The 25908-nt window shown below is 45.1% G+C and overlaps 1 protein-coding gene across 1 annotated transcript in view; it reads left to right on the forward strand.

Annotated features, from left to right (window-relative positions):
* The window catches only part of FAM184B (family with sequence similarity 184 member B), a 159471-nt gene that overhangs the window by 105188 nt on the left and 28375 nt on the right, over nucleotides 1-25908 (forward strand). The window contains exons 8-11 of the mRNA XM_049887008.1: nucleotides 12452-12558; nucleotides 16929-17040; nucleotides 18299-18511; nucleotides 24041-24194. Coding sequence (XP_049742965.1) covers nucleotides 12452-12558; nucleotides 16929-17040; nucleotides 18299-18511; nucleotides 24041-24194 — 586 coding nt within the window. The remainder of the gene's footprint in view (nucleotides 1-12451; nucleotides 12559-16928; nucleotides 17041-18298; nucleotides 18512-24040; nucleotides 24195-25908) is intronic.

Raw genomic sequence — 25908 nt, forward strand, 5'->3', positions numbered from 1 at the left:
AACTTCGATAGATGTTGCCAAACATTGCCTTCTGTTGTGGCTCTTCCATTGTCCACTCCCACCAGCTATTCGTGGGAGAACCTGTTTCTCCACAACTTTGCCAATAGAGTGAGTGACAAAACGTTTCAACTTTGCCAGCCTGATCAGAGAAAACTTATAGTTTAGTTCAAGTATTTTTATTGCAAGCCAACTATATGCCAGCCAATTGAGTCTGAGGCTTTGCCTGGGTCCTGGAGGTACAAAATCCTAGAGAAGTTCCCAGGTCAGTCTACAGAGATGTGTGAGCCGCATAGTTATATCTGCAACAATGCAAGAAGCAGAAGTTGTGCAGAGGAGGATTAGAGGGCTTGGGCAATCTGGTACCTTATCTGTTGGTGGAAACAGGGATGCCAGAACTTCCACAGTAAAGTTCTTGCTGGATTGAGGCTATAAAATTTAAGTTTGCTCAAGACTCAGGGTTTCAGTTTACACCCTTAGCTGTCCTTCCAAAGCATTTCAGTGAGTCAGGAGAGACAGAAATAACACCAACTGAAAGTGGACTTTTTGCTCTGCTCACAGAACATGCAGAGAGAAGGGTGCCAAACCTAGGTGTAGCTGTCCCCACCAAAGTTAGCTGGGACTTCACTGAGCCTTTTGTCCCCATCTCTCATGTCCAGTCTTGTTTGTCTTAGATTCAGCATAGTTGCATTCGTTGGTTTCCAGGAAGCCATTTCCGTCTTGGTAATTCTGGAGTAAAACTTTATTCTGGAAGATTTTTCTGGTGCCTGGGTCACACTGAACTTGGGGGCAGGGGAAGGTAGAAGTTGTCATAGACGTTCCTGCCCACACCCTCTCTGGAAGGAAAAGGAGAGTCATTTGCGGTAATTATTATCAAATTGTGTGGCCTCAACAGGTATTAGTGAGTGCTGTCACTACACAAGGCACAGGACTCGGTGCTTGGTGAACAATGCCCAGTCCAGGTCTCTGAGAAGTTCAAATTCAAGGGGGAGAAGTAAACCAGTAAACCAGTTGCTACAGAGTTGTTTCTGACTCGTGGTGACCCCGTATGCATCGAAGTAGAACTGTGCTCCACAGAGTTTTCAGTGGCTGATTTTTGGGAAGTAGGTCACCAGACCTTTCTTCTGAGGTGTTTCTGGGTGGACTCAAACCTCCAACCTTTTGGTTAACAGCCAAGCATACTAACTGGTTGCACCACCCAAGACTCCAGAGGAAATAAATATTTACTTAAACAATAACCTTGGTGTGATAAATGTTATAGTGACAGTAGGAAGATCCTTGTGCCATCCAGAAGGGACAGTGCATTTTCTGCCTGAGAAAGTCCAGGAAGGTTTTACAGAGGAGTCCCTGGGTGATGCAAATGGTTAGCATATTTGGCTGCTAACTGCAAGGTTGGAAGTTCAGGCTCACCCAGAGGGGTCTTGGGAGAAAGGCCTGGTGGTCTACTTCTGAAAAATCAGCCACTGAAAACACGATGGAGCACAGTTCTACTCTGACACACATGGGGTCACCACGAGTTGGAGTCTACTCAATGGCAACTGTTATGTAGTTAGGTAACATCTGTCTGGATACTGAAAATTGAACACGATTCACCAGGAAAGGGCATGCCAGGGGCAGGAGCAGCATGTGAATGGTGCCACATCAAAATCTCGGAGGCCTATGGGTATTCAGAGGCTCTCCCAGGCCTAAGGAGGATCCTCGGCTCAGTGGGGGCCCGGCGTGGTGTGCTGAGCAGCTGTCACCCTGTACCGTGCATGGATGGACGACCATGTGAATCCAAGAATGTTAGCTGTCCTGGGGGTCAGCAGACAAGTGGTCACTGAGCTCTTAAACAACTGTGACATCCTGAGATGCCTCCCACGTCCACAGGTCATAAGGGGCCGATGCCCTCAACCTCGTGTGAGTTGAGGGGTCTGGTTCCATCTGACACATTGCTCTAGAGATTCCACTCCATGGAGAAGACATTCCTGTCATTGGGCCAGGTTCGCTGGAGCACGAGAAGGCAGCACAGGGCAGGGGACAGCTCTGGTATACGGGCTAGGACATGAGTTCAGCCCCAGCTCTACCCCAGCCTTGGCTCAGAGACCTCTTTAATCTCCTGCTTGTGTGTATAAAAATCATCCCAAAATGTTAGTTTTGTAGTACTTTATGCATTCATACTCTTTGGTTTCAACATGGCATCCCACTGCTCTATTTCATGAGAATGACAAGGATATTTTATCAGGAAATTACAAAAGTTTGATTTTGTATATCACTTTTCATCTATTGGTAAATACTTTTGGCTTAAATTTCAAGTAATATGAAATCAGTACATACCTTAAGTGACATTTTCATGTGATCAGAAATAGAAGTCAGCAACATGTAAAAAAAACAATTGGCACAGCGTGCTTACAAAAATAACACACGGGGAGTTCCATGGTTGGCAAAAACACATAACACATGCATTATTTGCATAAAAATACAGTAATACTTTACATGTATTAACTTAGTTCACATTACAACACTATGAAGTATGTATTATTATTGTCCCCATTTAACAGGTAGGAACACTGAGGCCCAAAGAATCATACCAGGGCCCATGCTCTTCACCATGATACTGTGTTGTTCTTAGTTGCCACCGAGTGAGCTCCAAGTTATGGCACCCTCTGTACAACAGAATGAAACACCGCCCAGTGCTGTACCGTCTTCATGGTAGTTAGGGGGCTTGAGTCCATTGTTACTGCTGCTGTGTATTGAGTGGCTTCCAACCTACAGGGCTCGTCTTCTAGCACTACATCGGACAATATTCTGTTGTGATCCACAGGCTTTTCGTTGGCTAATTTTTGGAAGTAGGTCACCAGGACTTTGTTCCTAATCTGTCTTAGTCTGCGAGCTCCACTGAAACGTGTCTGCCATGAGTGACCCTGCTGGTGTTTGAAATACTGGTGGCATAGCTTCCAGCATCATAGCAGCACTCAAGCCACCACAGTATGACAAACAGGTAAACAAGCGATGGTACATTACTATACTGACTCTCTTTGGGAAAATGCTGGTGATAAACCCTGCCCTCCAAACCCCAGAAACTCATGGTAATGAACGGAAGAAAGTGTATGAAGGCATTTTTCAAAACTTAAAGATTGTCTAACTGTAAGGTGACATTATAGTACCTATTGCTGTCCCGGGAGTCGTTTCGGCAACACTCTGATTGCATTAGGTGCCCTATTTTAAGATGTACGTAATACTACCTTTGAAAGATTGTCAGCTGAACTTGAGAATGACTTTGAATATTCCCCTCCAGGAGCTTTCTTGGGTGTGCGTATTCCTTTAAAATAGAAACAAGACAGAAGAGGCTAAATGGCCAGAAGATGAAAGATGGAGACCTAATGTGAACGCAGGTTTAAAATAAGCAGCCATTTGCTCGAGAGGAGCGGGGTGGGGGCGGGGGGAGGCTTTTGGGGGTGTCAGTTTGAGGAGAGGCAGAACTGTTTATTTTTCTGGTGCATGCTATTTATACCCGGATCACTTTAGCACTGGAGAGAGCCCTGGGCTGAACCTGGAAAAAATGCTGGATGGGGAACCTTAAAGAATCAGGATATATTGGCTGTGACTCAGTGTTATTCCTGTTAGTAGGCTCAGTGGGATCCCAATCAGATAACCAAAAAAGGAACAGCTGAAGAGCTTTCTATTCGGAATTCAGAGAAGAGGGGACAAATGAAACTAGTGTTTTATCGTTGTTACGTTCTGTTCAGTCTATTTCGACTCATAGTGACCCTATGTGACAAAGTAGAACTGCCTCACAGGGTTTCCTAGGCTGCAAATCTTTACAGGAGCAAATCACCAAGTCTTTTCTCCACAGAATGGCTGGTAAGCTCGAACCGCCGATCTTTGGGTTAGCAGCTGACCACTTATCCATTGTGCCACCAGGGCACCTTGAAACGAATATTATGGGGTTTGAAAGTGCTAGTTCAGCCAACTATTCATCTCCACGGTCAAATTCCTTTCTAAATACTCCAATGGCAGCCTCTCTCTTTCTAAATAATGGACTTTGACCCAAAACTCCAGGTACACAAGCAGGGGTAGAGGAAGGTTGTGGCCCCAACTGAAGAACCAAACCCGTTGCCGTCGAGTCACTTCCAACTCTTGGCGACCCCATGTATTACGGAGTAGGACTGTACTCCGTAGTGTTTTCGTGGCTGTAATATCTACAGGTGGAATCCCTGGGTGGTACAAATGGTTAAGCACTCTACTACTAGCCAGAAGGTTGGCAGTTCGAACCTACCCAGAGGCGCCTTGGAAGACAGCCCTGCTGATCTGCCTCCAAAATGTCACAGCTTTGAAAACCCTATGGAGCAGCTCTACTCTGTAGTCAGAATGCATTCCGTGGTGAGTAACAACAACAACATTAATCTTTACAGAAGCAGGTCACCAGGCCTTTCTTCTGCGGCCCTACTGGGTAGGTTTGAACCATCAGTCTGTAGTTGAGTAGTCGAGCACAAACTGTTTGCAACACCAGGGACCTTGTTGTGGCCCCAGCCCTTGGGAACAAGGATGAGGGTTTTTGTTATCAGAAAATTCCATTAGAGGACTCTGTATTTGTCTGGATGGCTGGGCAGACCACAGCCGGACTATCACTCTCAGTACTTCCTCCTCAGCCCATTGCATCTGACTTCACCCACAACACTCCACCCAAACTCTTCTCACCAGGCTGCCAAGGGCCTCAATCTTCACATCCGGAGGGCCAGAGCACCCTGTATTCTGTTCCAGCTGGGCTTCTCACAGCATTGGACACACTTCCCCCACTCATTCTGAAACTGCCTTGAGACCAATGAGTAGGTGCCCTGCAGGATTTTATCTTAGAAAATTAATAGAGAGATACTCAGGTTTGTCAGCATAAACTCATTTAGTTTGTTGCAAGGTAATCATGCAGGGCACGCAAGTAAGACCTCACAGCATTTACTTGGAACCAGGGAATCACAATTACAGTGTTAATTTAATGGTTAGAGTTTGAACTTTTAGACCTCAGGTTTTTACCTTTAATGAGAGGTCTCTGGAGGAAGGCGTAACCACGGCTTGAATTTGGGTGAGGTCCCTTATACATAGGGTCCAAGGTCGGCAGCTGTGGACAGAATTTCAGTTCCATCTCCTCCTTCTCTGCGTGAGCAGAAATTTAGGGTTTATATGTGAATTTGTCACCTTGGTTCCACATGACAAGGGCCAGTGAGGCGTCAAAGATTAGTGTGTTACGTCTTTTCTGTAGGGTGAGAGAGTAGCCAAATGACACATCTTCCCTTCAAGGGTAGAGATTAGGGGGATTGTTTAGATATGTGTTATGTTTTCTTGTGTCAGACCATGCAGGGTCAACGTGAATTTAAAGGTTGTTTACGTTCTTTAAGTGCTTCACATGTTTCTATGTTTAAGTTAAGGAATTTTCTAAATAACTTCCTAATGACTTACAGTTAATGTTAGAGAGCCTCACAGGCATAGACATCTATTTCTAAATTCATATTGTTGTTGTTGTTAGGTGCGATCAAGTGGGTTCTGACTCATAGTGACCCTGCGTACAACAGAACGAAACACTGCCTGGTCCTGCACCATCCTCACAATTGTTGCTGTGTTTGAACCATGGTTGCAGCCGCTGTGTCAGTCCATCTCACTGAGGGTCTTCCTCTTTTTCACTGACCCTCTACTTTACCAAGCATGATGTACTTCTCTAGGGATTGGTCCCTCCTGATAACATGTCCAAAGTATGTCAGCCAAAGTCTTGCCATCTTCGCTTCTAAGGAGCATTCTGGCTGTACTTCTCCTAAGACAGATTTGTTCATTCTTCTGGCAGTCCACGGTATATTCAATATTCTTCACCAACACCACAATTCAAAGGCACCAGTTCTTCTTCCATCTTCCTTATTCATTGTCCAGCTTTCACATGCATATGAGGTGATTAAAAACACCATGGCTTGGGTCAGGTGCACCTTAGTCTTTCAAGTGCCATCTTTGCTTTTCGACACTTTAAAGAAGTCTTTTGTAGCAAATTTGCCCAGTGCAATGCAGTAAAATGAGTTCTCTTATGTGGCCTTTTGAAAACCCTGGTGGCATAGTGGTTAAGAGCTATGGCTGCTAACCAAAAGGTTGGCAATTGGAATCTACCAGGCCCTCCTTGGAAACCCTATGGGGCAGTTCTTCTCTGTCCTATAGGGTCGCTATAGGGTTGACTACGGCAATGGGTTGGGTATGTGGCCTTTTGCCTTGGTTCTTTGGAAAAACAGCTTGAGGTATTTTCACCCCAAACCCCGAGGAGTTACCTTTGCCCTAGTTTTCTATCCCAGAGGGTTTGTTACTTTTGTCCAGGTTGATTGACATTTCCTGGGTAAGCTGTAAACAACTGGGTTTGATACTTTTTGTCTGGTGCTGGGCTACAGCCTATCCTCTGTTCGGTATGCACCTTGCAAGGATTGGTCAATAGACTATGCAAATGAAGTCTGTAGTCTACTATGCAAATGAAGTGTCTGTGGCTTACCTAAAGGGATTGGTCAGTTCGTAGCCCCCGCTGGGAGAGACTATGCCTTGAAATTGACAGAGTTGTGTGTGTGTATATATATATATATATGCAGCCAACCGCACAGAGAGTTTTGAGACAGAAAGAAACAGGAAGAAAAGCAGCAAGAAGACACAGAAGGAAGAAAGAAGAACCAGAGAGAGAGGAGAAAAGGAGCCACCTAAAAGAGCTGTAACACAGGTCAAGGGCTATAACACTGAAGACAGCAATAGGCCTGGAAGGGGTCCTGTGGCAAAGTCAGTGACAGAAGGGAGGGCCAAGAGGAGTCTGCCCTGGGGTAGGAGGAGGGAGGGGAGTCAAAAGGAGCCTATCCTGCTGAGAGGACCTAAGAGAGAGCTGTCCTGTATGGAAGAAGGGAGACTTTGCCTGCATGCTTCCTGATCCTGATCCTGATCCTGATCCTGATCCTGATCCTGATCCTGATCCTGATCCTGATCCTGAGTTGCAGCCTGCTGATTCTGGTCCCGAGCTGTACCCTGTTACTTCCTTAATAAACCACTTAACTGTAAGTACAGTTGTGAGCTCTGGGAGACGTTGCAGCAAATTGCTGAACTGAAACAGAAGAGGGAAGAGTGCTGAGGGGAAGGAGAGTGGCCGGTGTAGGAGATGGCATGGTACAGCAGCTTGGAGAATGTGGAAATCTGGGATATATTTGACCTCTGCCTCAGAGGAATTAGCTTTGTGCTGATTCCTACATTTGAAGTTATTCATACAGTTGCCTTTGAGTAGATTCGGACTCACAGTGACTCCACAGAGACTGGAGAAATCCCAAGAGTGTGGCACCCAGACACCCTTTTATCTCAGTAATGAAGTCACTCCTGAGGTTCACCCTTTAGCCAATGATTAGACAGGCCCGTAAAACAAAATGAGACTAAAGGGGGACAACGGCCCAGGGGCAAGGACTAGAAAGCAGAAGGGGACAGGAAAACTGGTAACAGGGAACCCAAGGTCAAGAAGGGAGAGTGTTGACATGTCATAAAATAATATGTGTACTAACTGTTTAATGAGAAACTAGTTTGTTCTGTAAACCTTCATCTAAAGTACAACAACAACAACAAAAATTAGCCCTTGGCTGGAGGATGGTTGAGAAACACTGGAGTCATTCTCTAGCAAATCATTGGGAGATGGTCATCTTCTCCTTCTTTGAGAAGGACAGGCCCTGTCTCTGGTGTCCTGAGGGCTGGGGACAAGTGAATAGAAACACAAGGGATTGCTGAGTTCATCTCCCTGCTGATTTGGGGGAAACTCAACAGCCTTCACTCTCAGGTTGATTTCGAGAAGCCATTTTGCAGCCATGGTCTCAGCAGTGCGCTTGCACAGCGTGTTTGAACTCCCCTCCGGTTAGACCGCTATGCTGGCATCTGGCGGTGCCCTCACGGTACACTGAGTGCCAGTGCAGTGACATGGGAAGATGAGGATGGGAAGCCAGACGTTCTATGGTCCCAGTCTTCATGCCACCCTCCTGTGGCCGTGTGACATGAGACAAGTCACTGGACTTCTCCAATCTTAAGTTCCCAGCCTATAAAACAAGGGTAATGGGGTTCTTCCTGCCTAGCTTACTGAGTAGTAAGCATCCATGAGGTGATGCATGCAGATAGACAGATGTAATGTAGCTGGAGACATGGTAGTCATCCGGGAGCATCAGGCCTTCGAGCACCCTCTTCTCATTATTCAGGTTGCTTCTTCCTTTGTCCTTGATCAGGCTGGCCACATCTGCTGGTCCCATCTACTTTTTTCCTATTTCATTAATTTTGTCTTTCTTTGGGATTATTCTGTTCTTTTTCTGACTTTTTGACTGTTTGCTAATAAATACAATTAAGGCTCTAAATTTCACCCTGAGTGCATGTCTTAGCTGTATGCCAAAAGTTTTGAAGTTCAGCTCGTATTTTTTTAACCTACGTCCTTGTTGCTTTTTAATTTTATTGCAGTGTCGTCAGGTAACATGGCCTATAGAATGTCAACACCTTAAACTGCTGAGGTTTACTTAAAGCAGTCTAAAAGGAGGGCAGGTTCGTTTTTTTTTTTTTAATGTTTGCTATGTACATATGGAAACCCTGGTGGTGTAGTGGTTAAGTGCTATGGCCCTAAGCAAAAGGTCAGCAGATCGAGTCCACCAGGCGCTCCTTGGAAACTCTATGGAGGGCAGTTCTACTCTGTCGTATAGGGTCGCTATGAGTCAGAATCGACTCAAAGGCAATGGGTTTAGTTTTTGGTTTTTATGTGCATGTATTCTTGGTTTGATATTTAAAGTATGTATTTGAATCCTAGCTCTGCTTTATTCACTGTATGACCTTGGGCAAGTTACATATCCTTTCCTGCCTCTGTTCCATCTTCTTTAAAATGGGTTGATAGTGCCCATCTCATGAAATTGTGAAGACTTTATGATTTAAAAATATAAAGAGTATACAGCGCTGCCTGGCACGTACTTTGTTATTAGGTGCCCTTGAGTCAGCTGTGACTCATAACGACCCCTAATGTACAACAGAAGAAAATTGTGCCCCGTCCTGCTCCATCCTCACAACTATTGCTATTTTTGAGCCCATTGTTGCAGCCATTGTGTCAATCTATCTTGTTGAAGGTCTTCCTGTTTTTAACTGACCCACTACTTTACCAAGCATGATGTCCTTCTCCAGGGACTGGTCCCTCCTGATATCATCTCCAAAGTATGTGAGACGAAGTTTTCCATCTTCATTTCTAATGAGCATTCTGGTTGTACTTGTTCCAAGACAGTTTTGTTCACTCTTCAGGAAGTCCATGGTATAATCAATATTCTTCGCCAACACCATAATTCACAGGCATCATTCTAAGCATCATAAAAATGTTAAAAAATGTTAGCAGCTATTATATCCTTTTTTAACTATTGCTTTGTTGTTAGGTGCCCTCAGGTAGGTTCCGACTCATAGAGACCCTGTGTACAACAGAACGAAACACTGCCTGGTCCTGTTCCATCCTCACAATCATTGTTATGCTTGAGCCCATTGTTGCAGCCACTGTGTCAATCCATCTTAGAGAATCTTTCTCTTTTTCACTGACCCTCTATTTTACCAAGCATGGTGTCCTTCTCCAGAGACTGATCCCTCTTCATGACATGTCCAAAGTATGTGAGCCATAGTCTTGCCATCCTTGGTTCTCACAAACATTCTGGTTGTACTTCTTCCAAAACAGATTTGTTTGTTCTTTTGGCAGTCCATGGTATATTCAATATTCTATCCCAGCATCACCATTCAAAGGTGCCAATTCTTTGGTGTCATAGATCGAATTATGTCCCCCAAAAATGTGTATCAGTTTGGCTGGGCCATGATTCCTGGTATTGTGTGATTTTCCTATATGTTGTGAATCCTGCCTCTATGATGTTAATGAGGGAGGGTGGGCGGCAGTTGTATTAGTGAGGCAGGACTCAATCTACAAGATTGGATTGTGTCTTGAGCCAATCTCTTGAGATATAAAAGATAGAACCAAGCAGAGAGACAGGGGACCTCATACCACCAAGAAAGCAGCACCAGGAGCAGAGCGCGTCCTTTGGACATGGGGTCCCTGGGCCTCAGAAGCTCCTCGACCAGGGGAAGATGGATGACATGGACTCTCCTCCAGAGCCGACGGAGAGAGAAAGCCATCCCTTGGAGCTGACGCCTTGAGTTTGGACTTTTAGCCTACTTTACTGTGAAGAAATACATTTCTCTTTGTTAAAGCCATCCACTTGTGGTATTTCTGCTATAGCAGCACTAGATGACTAAGCCAGAATTTGGTACTAAGAGAGTGGGGTGCTGCTCTAACAGATACCTAAAATGTGAAAGCAGTTTTGAAATTGTGAATCGATAGAGGAGCAGTGGCAACAAAAGGCCAGCAGCAGCAGCGAACCAGCAGCAGCAGAACCAGGAGAACTGCACCAGACAGTTCTGCAGACAACCCATGGAGCGAGAGAGCTGAGTGCCTGTGTGCAGGAGGCTTCCTAGCAGAGTGGGGTACCTCCAGGACTTTTTGGCGGGCTACAGAGCTTTGGAACACTTGCCCCAGCAGGGCAGATGGTGGGCATGAGGCCCAAGGAGCTGAGAGGCCAAGAAACCAGGAAACAGAAGCTGAAGAGATAAGGAACACAAGAAGCTGAGCTGCCTCAGTCTCAAAAGGTATAGCTATGACCTCAGGGTTTTCAAAGGGTGGATCGCCCTGGCCTCTGGTATTTCTAAGGGTGGAGTCACTACTCAGATGGACTAGGAAAATGGTGCCCCTAGAGCCAAGGGAGCAAAGTTGCTGAAGCCCAGGGCCGAGGGGCCTCCACTCAGAATCCAGAGAGCATGGCCAATACCTTTTGGTTTTCTGTCTCCAGGTCTTTGCACATGTCATTATAATATTTTACTTTGTCTTCTCAAGCCACTCTTTGAAATCTTCCATTCAGCTCTTTTACCTCATCATTTCTTCGTTTTGCTTTAGCTACTGTACATGAAAGAGCAAGCTTCAGAGTCTCTTCTGACGTCCATTTTGGTCTTTTCTCTCTTTCCTGTCTTTTTAATGACCTCTTGCTTTCTTCGTGTATGATGTCCTTGATGTCATTCCACAACTCGTCTGGGCTTCGATCATTAGTGTTCAACACGTCAAATCTATTTTTGAGATGGTCACTAAATTCAGGTGGGATATACTAAAGGTCGTACTTTGGCTCTCATGGACTTGTTCAGATTTTCTTCAGTTTCAACTTGAACTTGAGTATGAGCAATTGATGACCTGTTCCACAGTCAGCCCCTGGCCTTGTTCTGATGATGATATTGAGCTTTTCCATCATCTCTTTCCACAATATAGTTGATTTGATTCCTGTGTATTCCGTCTGGTGAGGTCCACATGTATAGTTGCTGTTTATGTTGGTGAAAAAAAGGTATTTGCGATGAAGAAGTCGTTGGTCTTGCAAAATTCGATCTTGGGATCTCCGGCATCATTTCTATCCCAAGGTTATATTTTCCAACTACTGATCCTTCTTTGTTTCCAACTTTTGCATTCCAATCACCAATAATTATCAATGCATCCTGATTGCATGTTTGATCAATTTCGTACTGCAGAAATTGGTAAAAATCTTCAATTTCTTCATCTTTGGCCTTAGTGGTTGCTGTGTAAATTTGAATAATTGACTGGTTTTCCTTGTAGGTGTATGGATATTATCCTATCACTGACAGCATTGCATGTCAGAATAGATCTTGAAATGTTCTTTTTGATGATGAATGCAATGCTATTCCTCTTCAAGTTGTTATTCCCAACATAGTAGACCATGTGTTTGTCTAATTCAGAATGGCCAATACCAGTCCATTTCAGTTCACTGGATATCGATCTTTATGCTTTCCATTTCATTTTTGGCGATTTCTAATTGTCCTAGATTCGCACTTTATACATTCCACATTCTGATTATTGATGGATGTTTGCAGTTGTGCCAGGTACGGGATCATCACAAGCATTATCATCCAGGCCTGCGAGCTGTGCGCAGGTAGTGGATTGGCTGGGACTCGTTCTCCGTGGCTTTGGGGTTTGAATAAGCCCTGCGTTGAGTCAGGGAGGGTAGACTGTACTTCCGAAGCATGGCTGGTCCAGTGATAGAATTCTCACTCCTCGAGCAGAAAACAAAGGTTCAAGTTCCGGCCAGTGCACCTCATATGCAGCCACCACCCATCTGTCAGTGGAGGTTTGTGTGTTGCTGTGATTCTCAACAGGTTTCAGCAGAGCTTCTGATGAAGATGGACTAGGAAGAAAGGCCTGGAGATCTACTTCCAAAAAATCAGCCTATGAAAACTCTGTGGATCACAATGGAGCATTGTCCAGCTGATGCAGGACTGGGCAGTATTCCGTTCCATTGTACACGGGGTCGCCACAAGTCAGGGGCTGACTCGTCAACAGCTAGCAACAGCAGATGTACTTAATCCTATCTCGTGATTGTTTTTGCCTTAGGAGCCATGCTTAAAGCTGAATGAACCATCTCAGACCCTGCCCAGAAGAGAAGAATTTCAAGACAAGTTAGCATCTGAAGGAGTTACCAGCAGTAACGAAGAAGAAAGGTACAGGAGGATATGCAGGCCTCTGAGTGCACCAATGAGTGCACCAATGAGGAATGAGAACTCATTCATTCATTCGTTCATTCGTTCATTCATTCATTCATTCCTCAAGTATTTATCACTGCCCCTTGCATCATGCTTAGGAAGGGAACAGGCCTACATATTCTATGACTTCAGCACAGCTATGGGCTTTACATAAATTATCTCATTTAATTGTCACACTGTTCCAGAGAGGCCATTGTATAGATTAAGAAAACAAAGCATAGGAGGCTAATAAACCTGCCCAAGATTTAGACCCAGACTGGCCCCAAACCTCTGTTCCTTACCCTTCTGCCCTTGGCCACAATGTAGAAAACTGGAACTCTTATACATTGCTGGCAGGGCTGTAAAATGGTACAATCACTTTTTTCTGAAAATGTTAAACAAACACACCAGGAAGTCACGCCTAGCTATTTAAGCCCAAGAAATGAAAACATACATCCTCAAAAATACTCGTACAAGAATACTTTCAGCAGCTTGATTCATAATAGCCCAGAAGTGTAAATAATCCAGAAGTCTATTGGTAGGAAAATAGACCAATAAATTGTGGTATATTCATATAACAAAATGTGAACTACTAACATATGCAACAATGTGGATGAATCACGGAGGCATTATGTTGAGTGGAAGAGGCCAGACACAAAAGAATACACAGCACATAATTCTATTTGTGTATTGTTTAAGATCAGGAAGAATTCACCTGTAGTGATGGAGCCTTGGCTGCCTATGGGTGGTTAGATTGACTGAAAGGAGCTCGAGGGAGTTTTGGGGTAATAAAGATGTTCTGTATATTGATTGCGTTGTTGGTTTCATGGTTGTATATATTTGTCACAAGGAGCCCTGCTGGTGCGCTGGGCTGCTAACTGAAAGGCTGGCAGTTCGAACCCACCCAGCAGTTCCAGGGAGAAAAGACCTGGCAATCTGCTCCTGTAAAGATTTCAGCTAAGGAAACCCTACTCTGTTCTATAGGGTTTCTATGTGTCTGAATTGACTTGACGGCACACGACAACAACATATATTTGCAAGACTACTTGAAGTTCCCACTTAAGATTTGTGCATTTCACCTTATGTAAATTTTTCATCAACAAAATATTTTGACACAGTAATAGCTGAACCCCTACTCTGGGAGGAAAACCAGGCCCTCCCTAAGAATCTGCAAGTAGAGCTTACCTGTCACGCAGATCCAGCCTGACATGCGACTTGTCACTCTTGTTCCGGGCTGCTCTTCCCCGCTTCTCTGCTGACCACCTCTGACTATCTCCTACCCTTGTGTTTATTTCATACCCTGAATTCAGACCCAGGTATCCCCTGCCCACTGGCCATTAAAGATGGCTGCATTTAGCGCACCTCTTGAAAGAATTATAATACAGAGAAAGAAACCTTTTCTTCTTATTAAGTGTTTAGATCTTTATATGGAGTCCCTGGGTGGTGGAACAGTTAACATGTCCAGCTGTTAACCAAAAGGTTGGAGGTTTGAGTCCACCCAGAGGTGCCTTGGAAGAAAGGCCTGGCAATCTACTTCTGAAAAGTCAACCATTGAAAACCCTATGGAGCACAGTTCTACTCTGACATACATGGGGTCGCCATGAGTCAGAGTCGACTTGATGGCAGCTGGTTGATTTAGTCCTTTATTTGTTCTTACTTTGTGCCAGGCACTGTATTAAGCATTTTAAAAATATTAAGTCATTAACCCTTATAAAAATCCATGTGAAAGGTACCATTTTTAACACTATTTTACAGATGAGGAAACTCAGGCCAGATAGTTTAAAGAACTCATCAAGGACTCGTAACTAGTCCATATTTTACACAAATAACACTCATCTTCTACATTTGTTTGCCAACCACTCCCTCCTGTGAGATTTTTTTTATTATTATTATTGTACTTTAGATGAAGGTTTACAGAACAAACCATTTCCTCATTAAACAATTAGTACATGCATTATTTTCTGACATTGGTTACCAACCCCAAGACATGTTAACACCCTCCCTTCTTGATCTTGGGTTCCCTATTACCAGCTTTCCTGTCCCCTCCTGTCTTCTAGTTTAGTCTCATTTTGTTTTATGGGCCTATCTGATCTTTGGCTGAAGGGTGAACCTCAGGAGTGACCTCATTACTGAGCTAAAAGGGTGCCTGGGGCCATACTCTTAGGGTTTCTTCAGTCTCTGTCAGGCCGGCAAGTCTTGTCCTTTTTTTGTGAGTTAGAATTTTGTTCTACATTTTTCTCTAGCTCTGTCCAGAGCCCTCTATTGTGATCCCCATCAGAGCAGTTGGAGGTGGTAGCCAGGCACCAAATAGTCGTACTGGACTCAGTCTGGTGGAGGCTGTGGTAGATGTGGTCTCTTAGTCCATCGGACTAATCTTTCCCTTGTGTCTTTAGTTTTCTTCATTCTCCCTTGCTCCTGATGGGGTGAGATCAGTGGCATATCTTAGATGGCTGCTCACAAGCTTTTAAGACCCCAAATGCTACTCACCAAAGTAGAATGTAGGACATTTTCTTTATAAGCCGTGTTATGCCAATTGAGCTAGATGTTCACCGAGACCATGGTCCCTCCTGTGAGGTATTTTTGTAAGTGTGCTCTGCTAATTTTTTTGCAGCAACATGTAAAACCAAAAAAAAAAAAAAAAAAGATTGGCATAGCAGGGCTTACAAAAATGCCTCTTGGGGGCAAGGGGAGAGAGTGGTTGGGAAACGAATGTAGAAGGCATGCATTATTTGTGTAAAAATATGGTAAATACCAGAGCTGGAACATGAACCTGGGCAGTCTGGTTATAGTGAGCATGCTCCTACCATCTTGCCATGCTGCTCCTAGCATCCTGTCCTTCCTGTCAGGGGGCCCTGCTTTTCTGTCAGGGGGCCCTGCTTTTCTGTCAGGGGGCCCTGCTGACTGTATCTTCCTTAACCCCCAGCCTGCATTCACAGTGGTGGACCTTCTCACCTCTGCCAGGCTAGAGTCTCCATTCTCATGCCCTTTCTCCCCATTCCAGGGCCCTAACCCTCTTAACTTTTTAGGCCCCTGACTTCTGGATTCTTGCCAGAGGAAGCAAACCATGACTTACATCCTGTGATCTCTGCAGCCGTGCCCAGCATTCAGCACCCTCTTATATCATTATACAGGATAAACACATAACATCCCAGTTGAAACTAATTACATTTGGACTTCTCAGCTAGTTCAAAAGTTGAGAATTGAGGAAGAGAAGGTCTCTGCTAAAGACACTTGTCAGCTTCTCTTCTAGAATGAAGGAACGATTGTAGCTTGTCTTAGTTATCTAGTGCTGCTGTAACAGAAATGCCAACAGAAACATCACAAGTGGAAAATTTATTTTCTTACAGTTTAGGAGGCTAGAAATTGAATTCAGGGTGCTGGCTTTAGGGGAAGGCTTTCCTTCTCTGCCAGCTCTGGAGGAAGGTCCTAATCTCTTTTGAGTTTCTGCCCCTGGGTGATCTTCACGTGTCTTGGCATCTCTGTTCTCGTATCTCTGCTTGCTGGCTTGCTTATATATCAAAAGAGATTGGTTTAAGACACACCCTACACTAACACTGTCTTACTAACATAACAAAGAAAACTCATTCCCAAATGGGATTATAAGCACAGATATAGGGGTTAGGATTTACAACACACATCTTTTGGGGACACAATTCAATCCATAACACAGCTTTAAATCAGCATTTTCTTGTTCCCACTACATATGTAGAAGCCTATTTATACTTGAGGATAGTCAGTAAAAGATATGATAAGGTCTTAAAAGTGTAAAGTACTGTATTATAAAGTAAGACATTATCATTTCTTTTTTTTTTTATGCAGGAAGAATTGTGAAATCAGATCATAGAGTCTTCTTTTTCAGGGCCCCCCAAGGGCCCCATATTAAGCACCCACTAAAACAGATATGGAGTCCCTGGATGGTACAAACGGCTAACATAATCGGCTGCTAACCAAAAGGTTGGTGGTTCAAATCCATCCAGAGGTGCTTTGGGAGAAAGGCCTGGTGATCTACTTCCCAAAAATCAGCCACTGAAAACCCTATGATCCACAGTTCTACTGTGACGCACACGGGATCTCCATTAGTTGGAATCAATTCAACAGCAACTGACTTTTGTGTAAGACGGATACTGGTGGCTCCAGTTGAATCTTTATTGTATCCCAAGTGCAATAACACTGAGAATTCTTATGTTAGGTTGCTTTTTGAAACCCAACTAAGATGTTTTTCACCCCATTAACTGCTTATTGGAGCCCCCAATAAGCTGGGGTGGCAGTTCCAAGAGCTGAGGTGCTCTGGGGTGTTGGTGTCATTTTAGCTCTGGATCTTTTGTGACTTTGGCCTCATATCTCCAAAGGATCGAAGCTGACCCGCAAACTCCACTGGGCTCTTTGCTGAAGGAGAAGGCATCCGAAATCCAGTGTCTCCAGGAGGAGTGGCAAAGCCAGAAGGCTAGATTGCAAGACCAGGTAGAAGAACACCTGGGTGGGGATATGCCAGCACGCTGAATGACAGCTTGCCTCCTCCTTGTCCTCGTGGACAACTTTGGAAATGAAAGTAGGGGGCCTAACCCACATAGAAGCTGGGAGGACATTCCAGGTCCAGGGCAAGGTGGGATTCTTGGTTATTTTCATTCATTCTCTCAATACCTGCTGGGGCTCGTCAAGCACCTGTGAGTCAGGAACTCTTCTAGGTGTTTGGGTTATATCCATGAGCAAAATAGACAAAATGTCTGCATTTAAGGTATTTATATATTTTAGCAGGGGGCGATGAGGGTTCAGTGGTAGAATTCTTGGAAACCAGAGTTCAATTCCTGACCAGTGCACCTAAGTGCAGCCACCACCCACCTGCCAGTGGACGCTTGCATGTTGCTATGATGCTGAGCAGGCTTCAGCAGAGCTTCCAGACTAAGACAGACTAGGAAGAAAGGCCTGGTGATTTACTTCCAAAAAATCAGTCAGTGAAACCCTGTGGATCACAGTGATCCGATTCTGTTGTGCACAAGACCACCATGAATTGGGAGCCAACTCAACTGCACCTAACAATGACAACATATTTTAGCCAAGGAGGTGGGAACGGACAATAAGTACTAGACATAAGCAATAAGTAAATTCCGTAGGATATTAGAAGGTGATAGGGCCTTTAGGACAAACCAGAAGCAAAGAAGGTAAAGGAGGTTGGGAGGCTGGTGATGCGGGCAATAGGGTGCAGTACTAAATTGGAGTCATTAGGGCAAGCCTCCAGAAGAGAGATTGGAGCAAGCACCTGAAGGAGGTAAGGGATGCCACCATATGGCTGTCTGGAAGGTAGCCTAGTACCGTCTTGATTTTGCTTGGAAGGTTTATGTCCTGGAAACTCTGGTGGCATAGAGGTTAAGTGCTACGGCTGCTAACCAAAAGGCTGGCAGCTTGAATCCACCCGCTGCTCCTTGGAAACCATGTGGGGCAGTTCTACTCTGTACTGTAGGGTCACTATGAGTCAGAATTGACTCGACAGCAATGGGTTTGGTTTTTTGTTTCTTCCTGTCCCAGCCTGTCTTCTTCTCTTGCCTGAAGTCAATGGCTCTAGTTGAGGTGCCCCCAGAGCCACAGCCTATCCCCAGGTCCTCATCCCTTGCAAGCTTGCAGTTCCCACAGGTTGAGGAGGTCTTCAGAAAGGTTTGATTTTTTAAAATAATCCCTGGAGGAGTGAGGGGCCTGGCCTGAGGGTGCACCACCCTGGTTGCAGATCTCACAGGTGCAGCAGGCTCTGGAGCAGTGCGTCGGCACCTACCGGGAGGACCTGCGGGAGCTCAGGCAGCTCTCCGACCGTGAAAGGGAGACGCTGCAGCGAGAGCTCCAGGAGAGCATTCAGCAGAACCAGGCCATGAAAGCCCAGCTTGAGGCTTCCCACCAGCGAGCTCTGCGGGTGCTCGAGAAGGCCAAAAACCAGGAACTCAAGGTAAGGGCTGCCATAACAAAGAGATCATTGGTGGCTCAATGGTAGGATTCTCCCCTTCCATGTGGGAGGCCTGGGTTAGAGTCCCGGCCAGTGCACCTCATGTGCAGCCGCCACTCACCTGTCAGCGGAGGTTTGTGTGTTGGTAGGATGCTGAACAGGTTTCAGCAGAGCTTCCAGACTAAGACTAGGAAGAAAGGCCTGGCAATCCACTCCCAAAAATCAGCCAAGGAAAATTCTATCATGGGGATGGCACAGGATCTCATTCCTTTGTACATGGGATCCCCATGAGCCCGGGGCTACTCGATGTCAACTAACAACAGCCATAACAAAATACCATAAAGTGGCTGGCTTTAAGGAACAGAAGTGTACTATCTCACACTTTTGGAAGTTAGAAGTCTGAATTTAGGGCTCTGGCAAGGCCACGCTGTCTGTCTACTCAAAGCGAAGCTCCTTCCTTGTCTCTTCCAGCGTCTGGTAGCCTCAGGTGTCTCTTGGCCTTCCTTGGCTTTTAGATGCATCTCCTTCTGTATGATCCTGTATCCCTGTGTGTTCTGCCCTTTTATAAGACACCACTCAGAAGGGTTTAGGACCCACCCGTTCTGGTATGACCTCATTAACTCAACTGATCACGCCTTCAAAGACCCTATTCCCAAACAAGGTCATATTTATCAGTACAAGGATTAGGGCATCAACATATCTTTTGGGGGAATGCACTTCAATCCATAAACCAAAAAAAACCAAACCTGTTGCTATCAAGTCAATTCTGACTCATAGCAACCCACGGAGCAACTAGTGGGTTCGAGCTGCCAACCTTTCGGTTAGCAGCCAAGTGCTTAACCAGGGCTCCATTATGAGTCTTTAGTCCATAACAGATAATAATTATGGGGTCAACTATTCACTAAGCACCTGCTGTGTGAGCACCTGCCATGCACTCTATGTGGTGCTTTTTGTACGTTATCCTCAATCCCCAAAATAATCTTACAAGGCAATAATTATATTATATTCCACATGAGTGAAGTAGCTCAGAGAGAGTCAGTAACTTGCTCAGGGTCACACAGCTAGTAGTTGCCAAGTGAGGGTTCAGACTCAGGTTTGCTGAGCTTCTTGTACTGCTTCCTTACCCGCGTGCAGCCTTCGTAACATAAGAATAGCTTTCTTTCCTGACTTGAGCAGTGTCATTGTGATGATTAATTTCTTTTAAATAACATTTTATTGTGTTTTCGGTGAAGGTTGACATAGCAAGCTAGGTTCCCATTTGACAATTTCTATACAAATTGTTCAGTGACATTAGTTACATTTTTCGCGAAGGGTCAACATTCTCTTTTACTGAATTCTGGTTGTTCTGTTCCAGTCCTCTAGTTTCCCTGCCCCCTTATCTTCTCATCTTTGCTTCTGAGAAATAGTTGACCATTTGGTCTCATTTAGATGATTTTTTGATGGAGCACCATACTCACGGGTAAGACCCTTTATTTTGTGTGCGAATCTGTTATTTCACTAGAACAAGACATCAGGGATAGTTTTGATTCAAGGTTTAAATAGTACCTCAGGGCAGTAGTGTCAAGGAGCCCTCTAGTCTCAGCTGGTCCAGTAAGTCTGGACTTTTTAATAATTTGAGTTCTGTTCTGCATTTTTCTCCCATTCTGTCAGGGTCCATATATTTTGACCCTGATCAGAACCATTGGTAGTGGTAGCTGAGCACTATCTAGTTCTTCTGGTCTCAGGGTAGATGAGGCTGGCCGTGGCTCATGTAGGCTGTTAGCCCTGAGACTAGCTTCTTCTCTGAGACTTTAGTTTCCTTCTTTCTCTTTTGCCCCTGAGAAGTAGAGACCAATAGTTGTATCTTAGTTGGCTCCTTGCAAGCTTTTAAGACCCCAAATGCTACTCACCTCCCTAGGATGCAGAACATGAACTTTGTGAACTATATTATGCCAGTTGACTAAGTTGTCCTATGAGACTAAGGTCCAAAGCCTTCAAACTCAGAAGACCAATCTTGCAACGTGCTTGCTTGTGCCTGAGACATATCTGTAACTGTGTCCTCTACAAATATATATGCGTGCACACACATACCTGTACATTACACGTACATATAGATACTTCTGTCTGTGCACATATATGCCTATACACATACATATGTGACCATACGCTTGTTTGTTGGTCGTGGTGGTTAATTTTATGTGTCAACTTGGCTAGGCTGTGGTGCCCAGTTGTTTGATCAAACACTAGTCTAGATGTTGCTGTGAAGTTAAACTTTGTACATGGCTCAGATTTAAAAAGGTCAGCTTTTATTACTCACCCATTGATTATGCAAGTATTTATTGAGCAACTCTCATGAGGTATCACTGTGCTGAGCTTGAGTGATACTGAGATGATTGAGATACTCCCTGCCCTCATGCAGCTCACCTCTAGGGAGAAAGGTAGCCACTCAGACAGATTGCTGTAATCCAGTAGGTCAGAGCTGTGAGAGGGTTGTATGAAGTATTTTGGGATCACAGAGAAAGGAGACTACACAGTGTAGGGCATGGAAAACAAAACAAACCCATTCATAGCGACCTTATAGGACAGAGTAGAACCACCCCATAGGGTTTCCAAGGAGCACCTGGTAGATTCGAACTGCCGACCTTTTGGTTAGCAGCCTTAGCTCCTAAACACTATACCACCAGGGCTTCCATAGGGCATGAAGACACAATGAAATTGGGCCTCTTCAGAGGATCCAAACAGGCCATTACAAGAGCAGGGTGATTCTCCCAGAGAGGTTGGAGAAATTCCTCAGAGATGTTACCAGCTTGAGGTAAGACACTGGTGGCTGACCCTGCAAGGTCCTTGCTGCCAGGGACAGAGAGAGGCTTCATCACAGTGTGAGAGAGTCTGCTTTTCTACCTTTTGAAAACCTTTGCTTTGACTTCCCCATTCTCCCTCCCCTTTTTTTTAATATATAATTTATTTTATTTTTGTTGTTGTTGAGAATATACACAGGAGAACATACAGCAGCTCAACAGTTTCGGCATGTACAATTTAGTGACGCTGATTACATTCTTGGAGTTTTGCAACCATTCTCACCCTCCTTTTCCAAGTTGTTCCTCTCCCATTAGCATAAACTCGCCTACCCCTGAGGTTCCCATCCAATCTTTCGAGTTGCTGTTATCCATTTGATCCCATGTAGATTAGTTCTTAAAAGAGCACAGTGCTCGAGGCAGGCAGACATTCTGTACGGTCTCCATTCCCTTTTCACTGGGGTAAAATGTCACTATGTGGAGTGCCCTGAGCCTTGCACCTAGTGCAAGAGAAGGAAAGCATTCAAGAGTTTGAAAAGTGTGGGGCTTTTCTGCCTTCTCCTTTAATAAACTCACTATGGAAGGACTGAATTTCCCATGAGAGGAGCAAGATTGTTTCCGCATTGCTGCTGAGGCGAAGATCCAGGCAACCCTTAAATGCACAGTTGAGTTCATTTCACTGACTCAGACTCAAAGATGGCTGTGTTCACCCCTTAAAAAAAAAAAAAAAGTTTGCCACGGGGTCAATTCCAACTCATGGTGACCCCATATGTGCCAGAGTAGAACCATGCCTCATAGGATTTTCAATGGCTGTGACCTTTCAGAAGTAGATGGCCAGGTCTTTCTTCCAAGGTACCTCTGGGTGGATTCAAACCTCTAATCTTTCAGTTAACCCAGTTCTTAACCATCTGCACCACCCAGGTACTCCATTTGCCTTTAATGAAATCCCATTTTTCATTGTTCCTGGAGGCAGTATGAGATTGTGGAAAGGGATGGGCCCTGGGTTAAAATCCTGCCTCCAGGGGGAACAGGAAAGCTGGTAACAGGGAACCCAAGGTCAAGAAGGGAGAGTGTTGACATGTTGTGGGATTGTTAACCAATGTCATAAAACAATATGTATACTGTTTAATGAGAAAATAGCTTGTTCTGTAAACCTTCATCTAAAGTACAATAAAAATAAAAATCCTGCCTCTACCATTACTGTCCTCAGGCAAGTCACTTCTCTTTGAGCCCTAATTTCTTCCTCTGTAAAAGGGGGAAGGAGCCCTGGTGTCACAATGGTTAAGCTCTGGGGTGCTAACCAAAAGGTCAATGGTTTGGACCCAACAGCTGCTCCACAGGAGAAAGATGTGGCAGCCTGCTTCTGTAAAGATTACAGCCTTAGAAACTGTATGGGCAGCTCTACTGTGTCCTATAGGGTAGCTGTGAGTCGGAATCGACCTGACGGCAACGGGTTTTAAAAGGGGGTGGGGAAATAAAAACTCCTCCATCTTTTCTGTACGGCCTTGGGAAAGCTAATTCATCTCTCCCAGCTTCAGTGTGTCCTCTTGTATATAATGTGACTGTGTATTAACTGGAACTCTCTTGGTTGCAAACACAGAAACTGTATTAACTTCCTACGAAACTTCATAGGCCCTTCTTTGGGTACCTGACCCATAACGACCCTTCAATTAATATTTGTTGAATGAAAGAATGAATGAACAAAAGCGTGATCATCTAAATGAACCCAGGGACAGAGACACAGCAGTTCTCAGGGCCAAAGTAGACCATGGACTGAAAAGCCGTGGGGCCCCCTCCTTCTACCATGCCTGCTCGGCTCTGCACTTCAGCCTGGTTCTCCCTTCAGAGACAGCTGCTTCTGCTTCTCAGGTCCTGGGGCGGGTGTACAGCACTCACCTCAGTGCTCCTGAGTGTGATAGAATTCAGGGAACTGTTGAAAAGAAAAATTTCGATCAACGAGTCAGTTACAGTTAACAGGGTTTATTAAATAAGAAACTGTTTGCAAACAGGGAACGTTCAAAAAGGAGCAGGCTCAAGCAGCGTGAGGACAGGGCTCTTAAAGGCACTAAAGCATTTCCAGTTAGATTGGGACTCAGGTATGTTCTTCATTGACGGGAGGGTCTTACAAAGCCAGGATCTTTCTCTCACTGGTTCTGTGGATATAATTGTCTGATGGGAATTGGTTGTGTCTGGCAATGGCGAATCAAAAACATCCTTCAACGTCCAGTTGTCTTTCTGGGAAAGCCCCTGTGGTTAGAACACTGAAAACTCCCTGTTGTTTTGTCACAGTTTTATACCTGGCACAAGTGGCCATTCTGATTTATTGTTCTCAGAAAGGTTTTGCACCTGGCACAAACAGCCATTAATTTTTAGTTAATATTTAACTCCACCCAGTTACTCAGTCTTTCTCTCACTAACCTTTCGTCTATCTCTCTCCCTCCCTCCTTCCCGTACACATTCTAACTCCAAATTCCCCGGGAAGAACTCTGATTGGCCCAGCTTGGAACAGGCGTCCACTCAGGTCCAATAAGCTATGGATGGGGGCGGGTTCCCACAGCACAAAATGGCTGCTGTGGCCAGGCCATCAGTGTCATCACGAAGGGGTGGAGGAGCATCCACTGTAGCACGATAAGCCCTTCGCAGGGGAACGGCGAGCACTCAGTGAGCCCGCAGTGCAGAGGAGGTGTTTGGCAGAGAGGACAGATCTTTGCCTCTCTGTCAGCTTTCTCACCTTCTCCCTGGCCACTTTTGCCCACAGGCCACCGAGGAACGCTTGAAGAAGGAATCTAGCCACAGCCTCCAGATCCAGCACCAGACGCACCGACTGGAGCTGCAGGCCTTGGAGGAAAAGGCAAGGCAAGAGCTCCAGGGGGAGCGTGAGAGGATGCAGGCCCAGCAGACTCTGCTGCTAGGTATACAACCACTGCACCTCGACCTCCGAGACTGAGAGTCTGGCCCCAAAGTGCACCCAGAACCCAGGGGCCGGCTGAGGGCAGAGCGGGGAGCATGGCTCCGGAAGCACACAGGCCAGGCTTCCAATCTTGGCTCTACTACTGAGTAACTGTGAGACCTGATCCAGGTTACTCTGAGCCTCATTTTCCTCTTCTATAAAATGGGGTTACAATCGCCTCTCCTGATTGGGTTATTACGCAGATTAAATGAGATATTACATATAAAATGCCTAGCATAAACACTCGACTACTAACCAAAAGGTTGGCGATCTGAACCCACCCAGAGAGGCCTCAGAAGAAAGGCCTGGTGATCTGCTCCCAAAAGGTCACCGCCTTGAAAACCCTATGGTTCAACTCTGCACACATGGGGTCACCATGAGTCAGAATCAACTCGAAGGCAACTGGTTAGTATGTAATGTGAGCCCAGTGAATAATAATAATAACTATTATTATTGGAGTCCCTTGGTGGTGCAAACAGTTAACACGTTCCCCCAAAAGGCTGGAGGTTCAGGTCTACCCAGAGGTGCCTCAGAAGAAAGGCCTGGTGATCTGTCCCCAAAAAATTAGCCATTGAAAACACTATGGAACGTAGTTCTATTCTGACACATATAGGGTCGCCATGAGTCAACGTCGACCCAATGGCAACTGTTTTTGTCTTAATTGAAATTGAATATAACCCAGATCTCTGGGCCTTTTCAAGACCTGGTGGTATTGTCTTGACTTCTCCTTTCTGTCCTAAGGATTTCTGCGTATTTGGGGGACTTAGGCCTCCAGACTCCTGCGTATTCCTCTGCTTGCCCTACATTATCTCCAGCAAAAAACTCAGCCCCTTTTCAGTTTTCACGTTGTCTTAGTTATCTAGTGCTGCTATAACAGAAATACCACAAGTGGATGGCTTTAAAAACCCGTTAAAAAACCCGTTGCCGTTGAGTCAATTCTGACTCATATCGACCCTATAGGACAGGGTAGAACTGCCCCAGAGAGTTTCCAAGGAGCTCCTGGTGGATTCAAACTCCTGACCTTTTGGTTAGTAGCTATAGCACTTAAGCACTACGCCAGCAAGGATGGATTTAACGAAAAAAAATTTATTCTCTCACAGTCTAGGAGGCTGGGAGTCCAAATTCAGGGTGCCAGCTCCAGGGGAAGCCTTTCTCTCTCTATCAGTTCTGTGGGAAGGTCCTTGTCATCAATCTTCTCCTGGTCAAGGAGCTTCTCTGTGCAGGAAGCTTGGGTCCAAAGGATGTGCTCTGCTCCTAGCACTGCTTTCCTGGTGGTATGAGGTCCCCCATGTCTCTTTGCACGCTTCTCTCTTTTATATCTCAAAAGAAATTGGTTTAAGACACAATCTAATTTTGTAGATTGAGTCCTGCCTCATTAACATAACTGCCGCTAATCCCACCTCGTTAACATCATAGAGGTAGGATTTACAACACATAGGAAAATCACCTCAGATGACAAAACGGTTGACAGTCACACAATACTGGGAATTGTGGACTAGCCAAGTTGACAGATATTTTGGGGGGACACAACTCAATCCATAAAACACATCGAAAATGACCCATATGAAGCTTCTGGAATTTAAGTGCCTGGGTTGGAAGCCCCGCTCCATTATTCACCAGCTGTGTGACCTTGGACAAGTTGCTTAGCTGCTCTGTGCCTCAGTAAAAGGGGATAA

The sequence above is a fragment of the Elephas maximus genome, chromosome 5, assembly GCF_024166365.1.
Source record: "Elephas maximus indicus isolate mEleMax1 chromosome 5, mEleMax1 primary haplotype, whole genome shotgun sequence".
Taxonomy (NCBI): Eukaryota; Metazoa; Chordata; class Mammalia; order Proboscidea; family Elephantidae; genus Elephas; species Elephas maximus.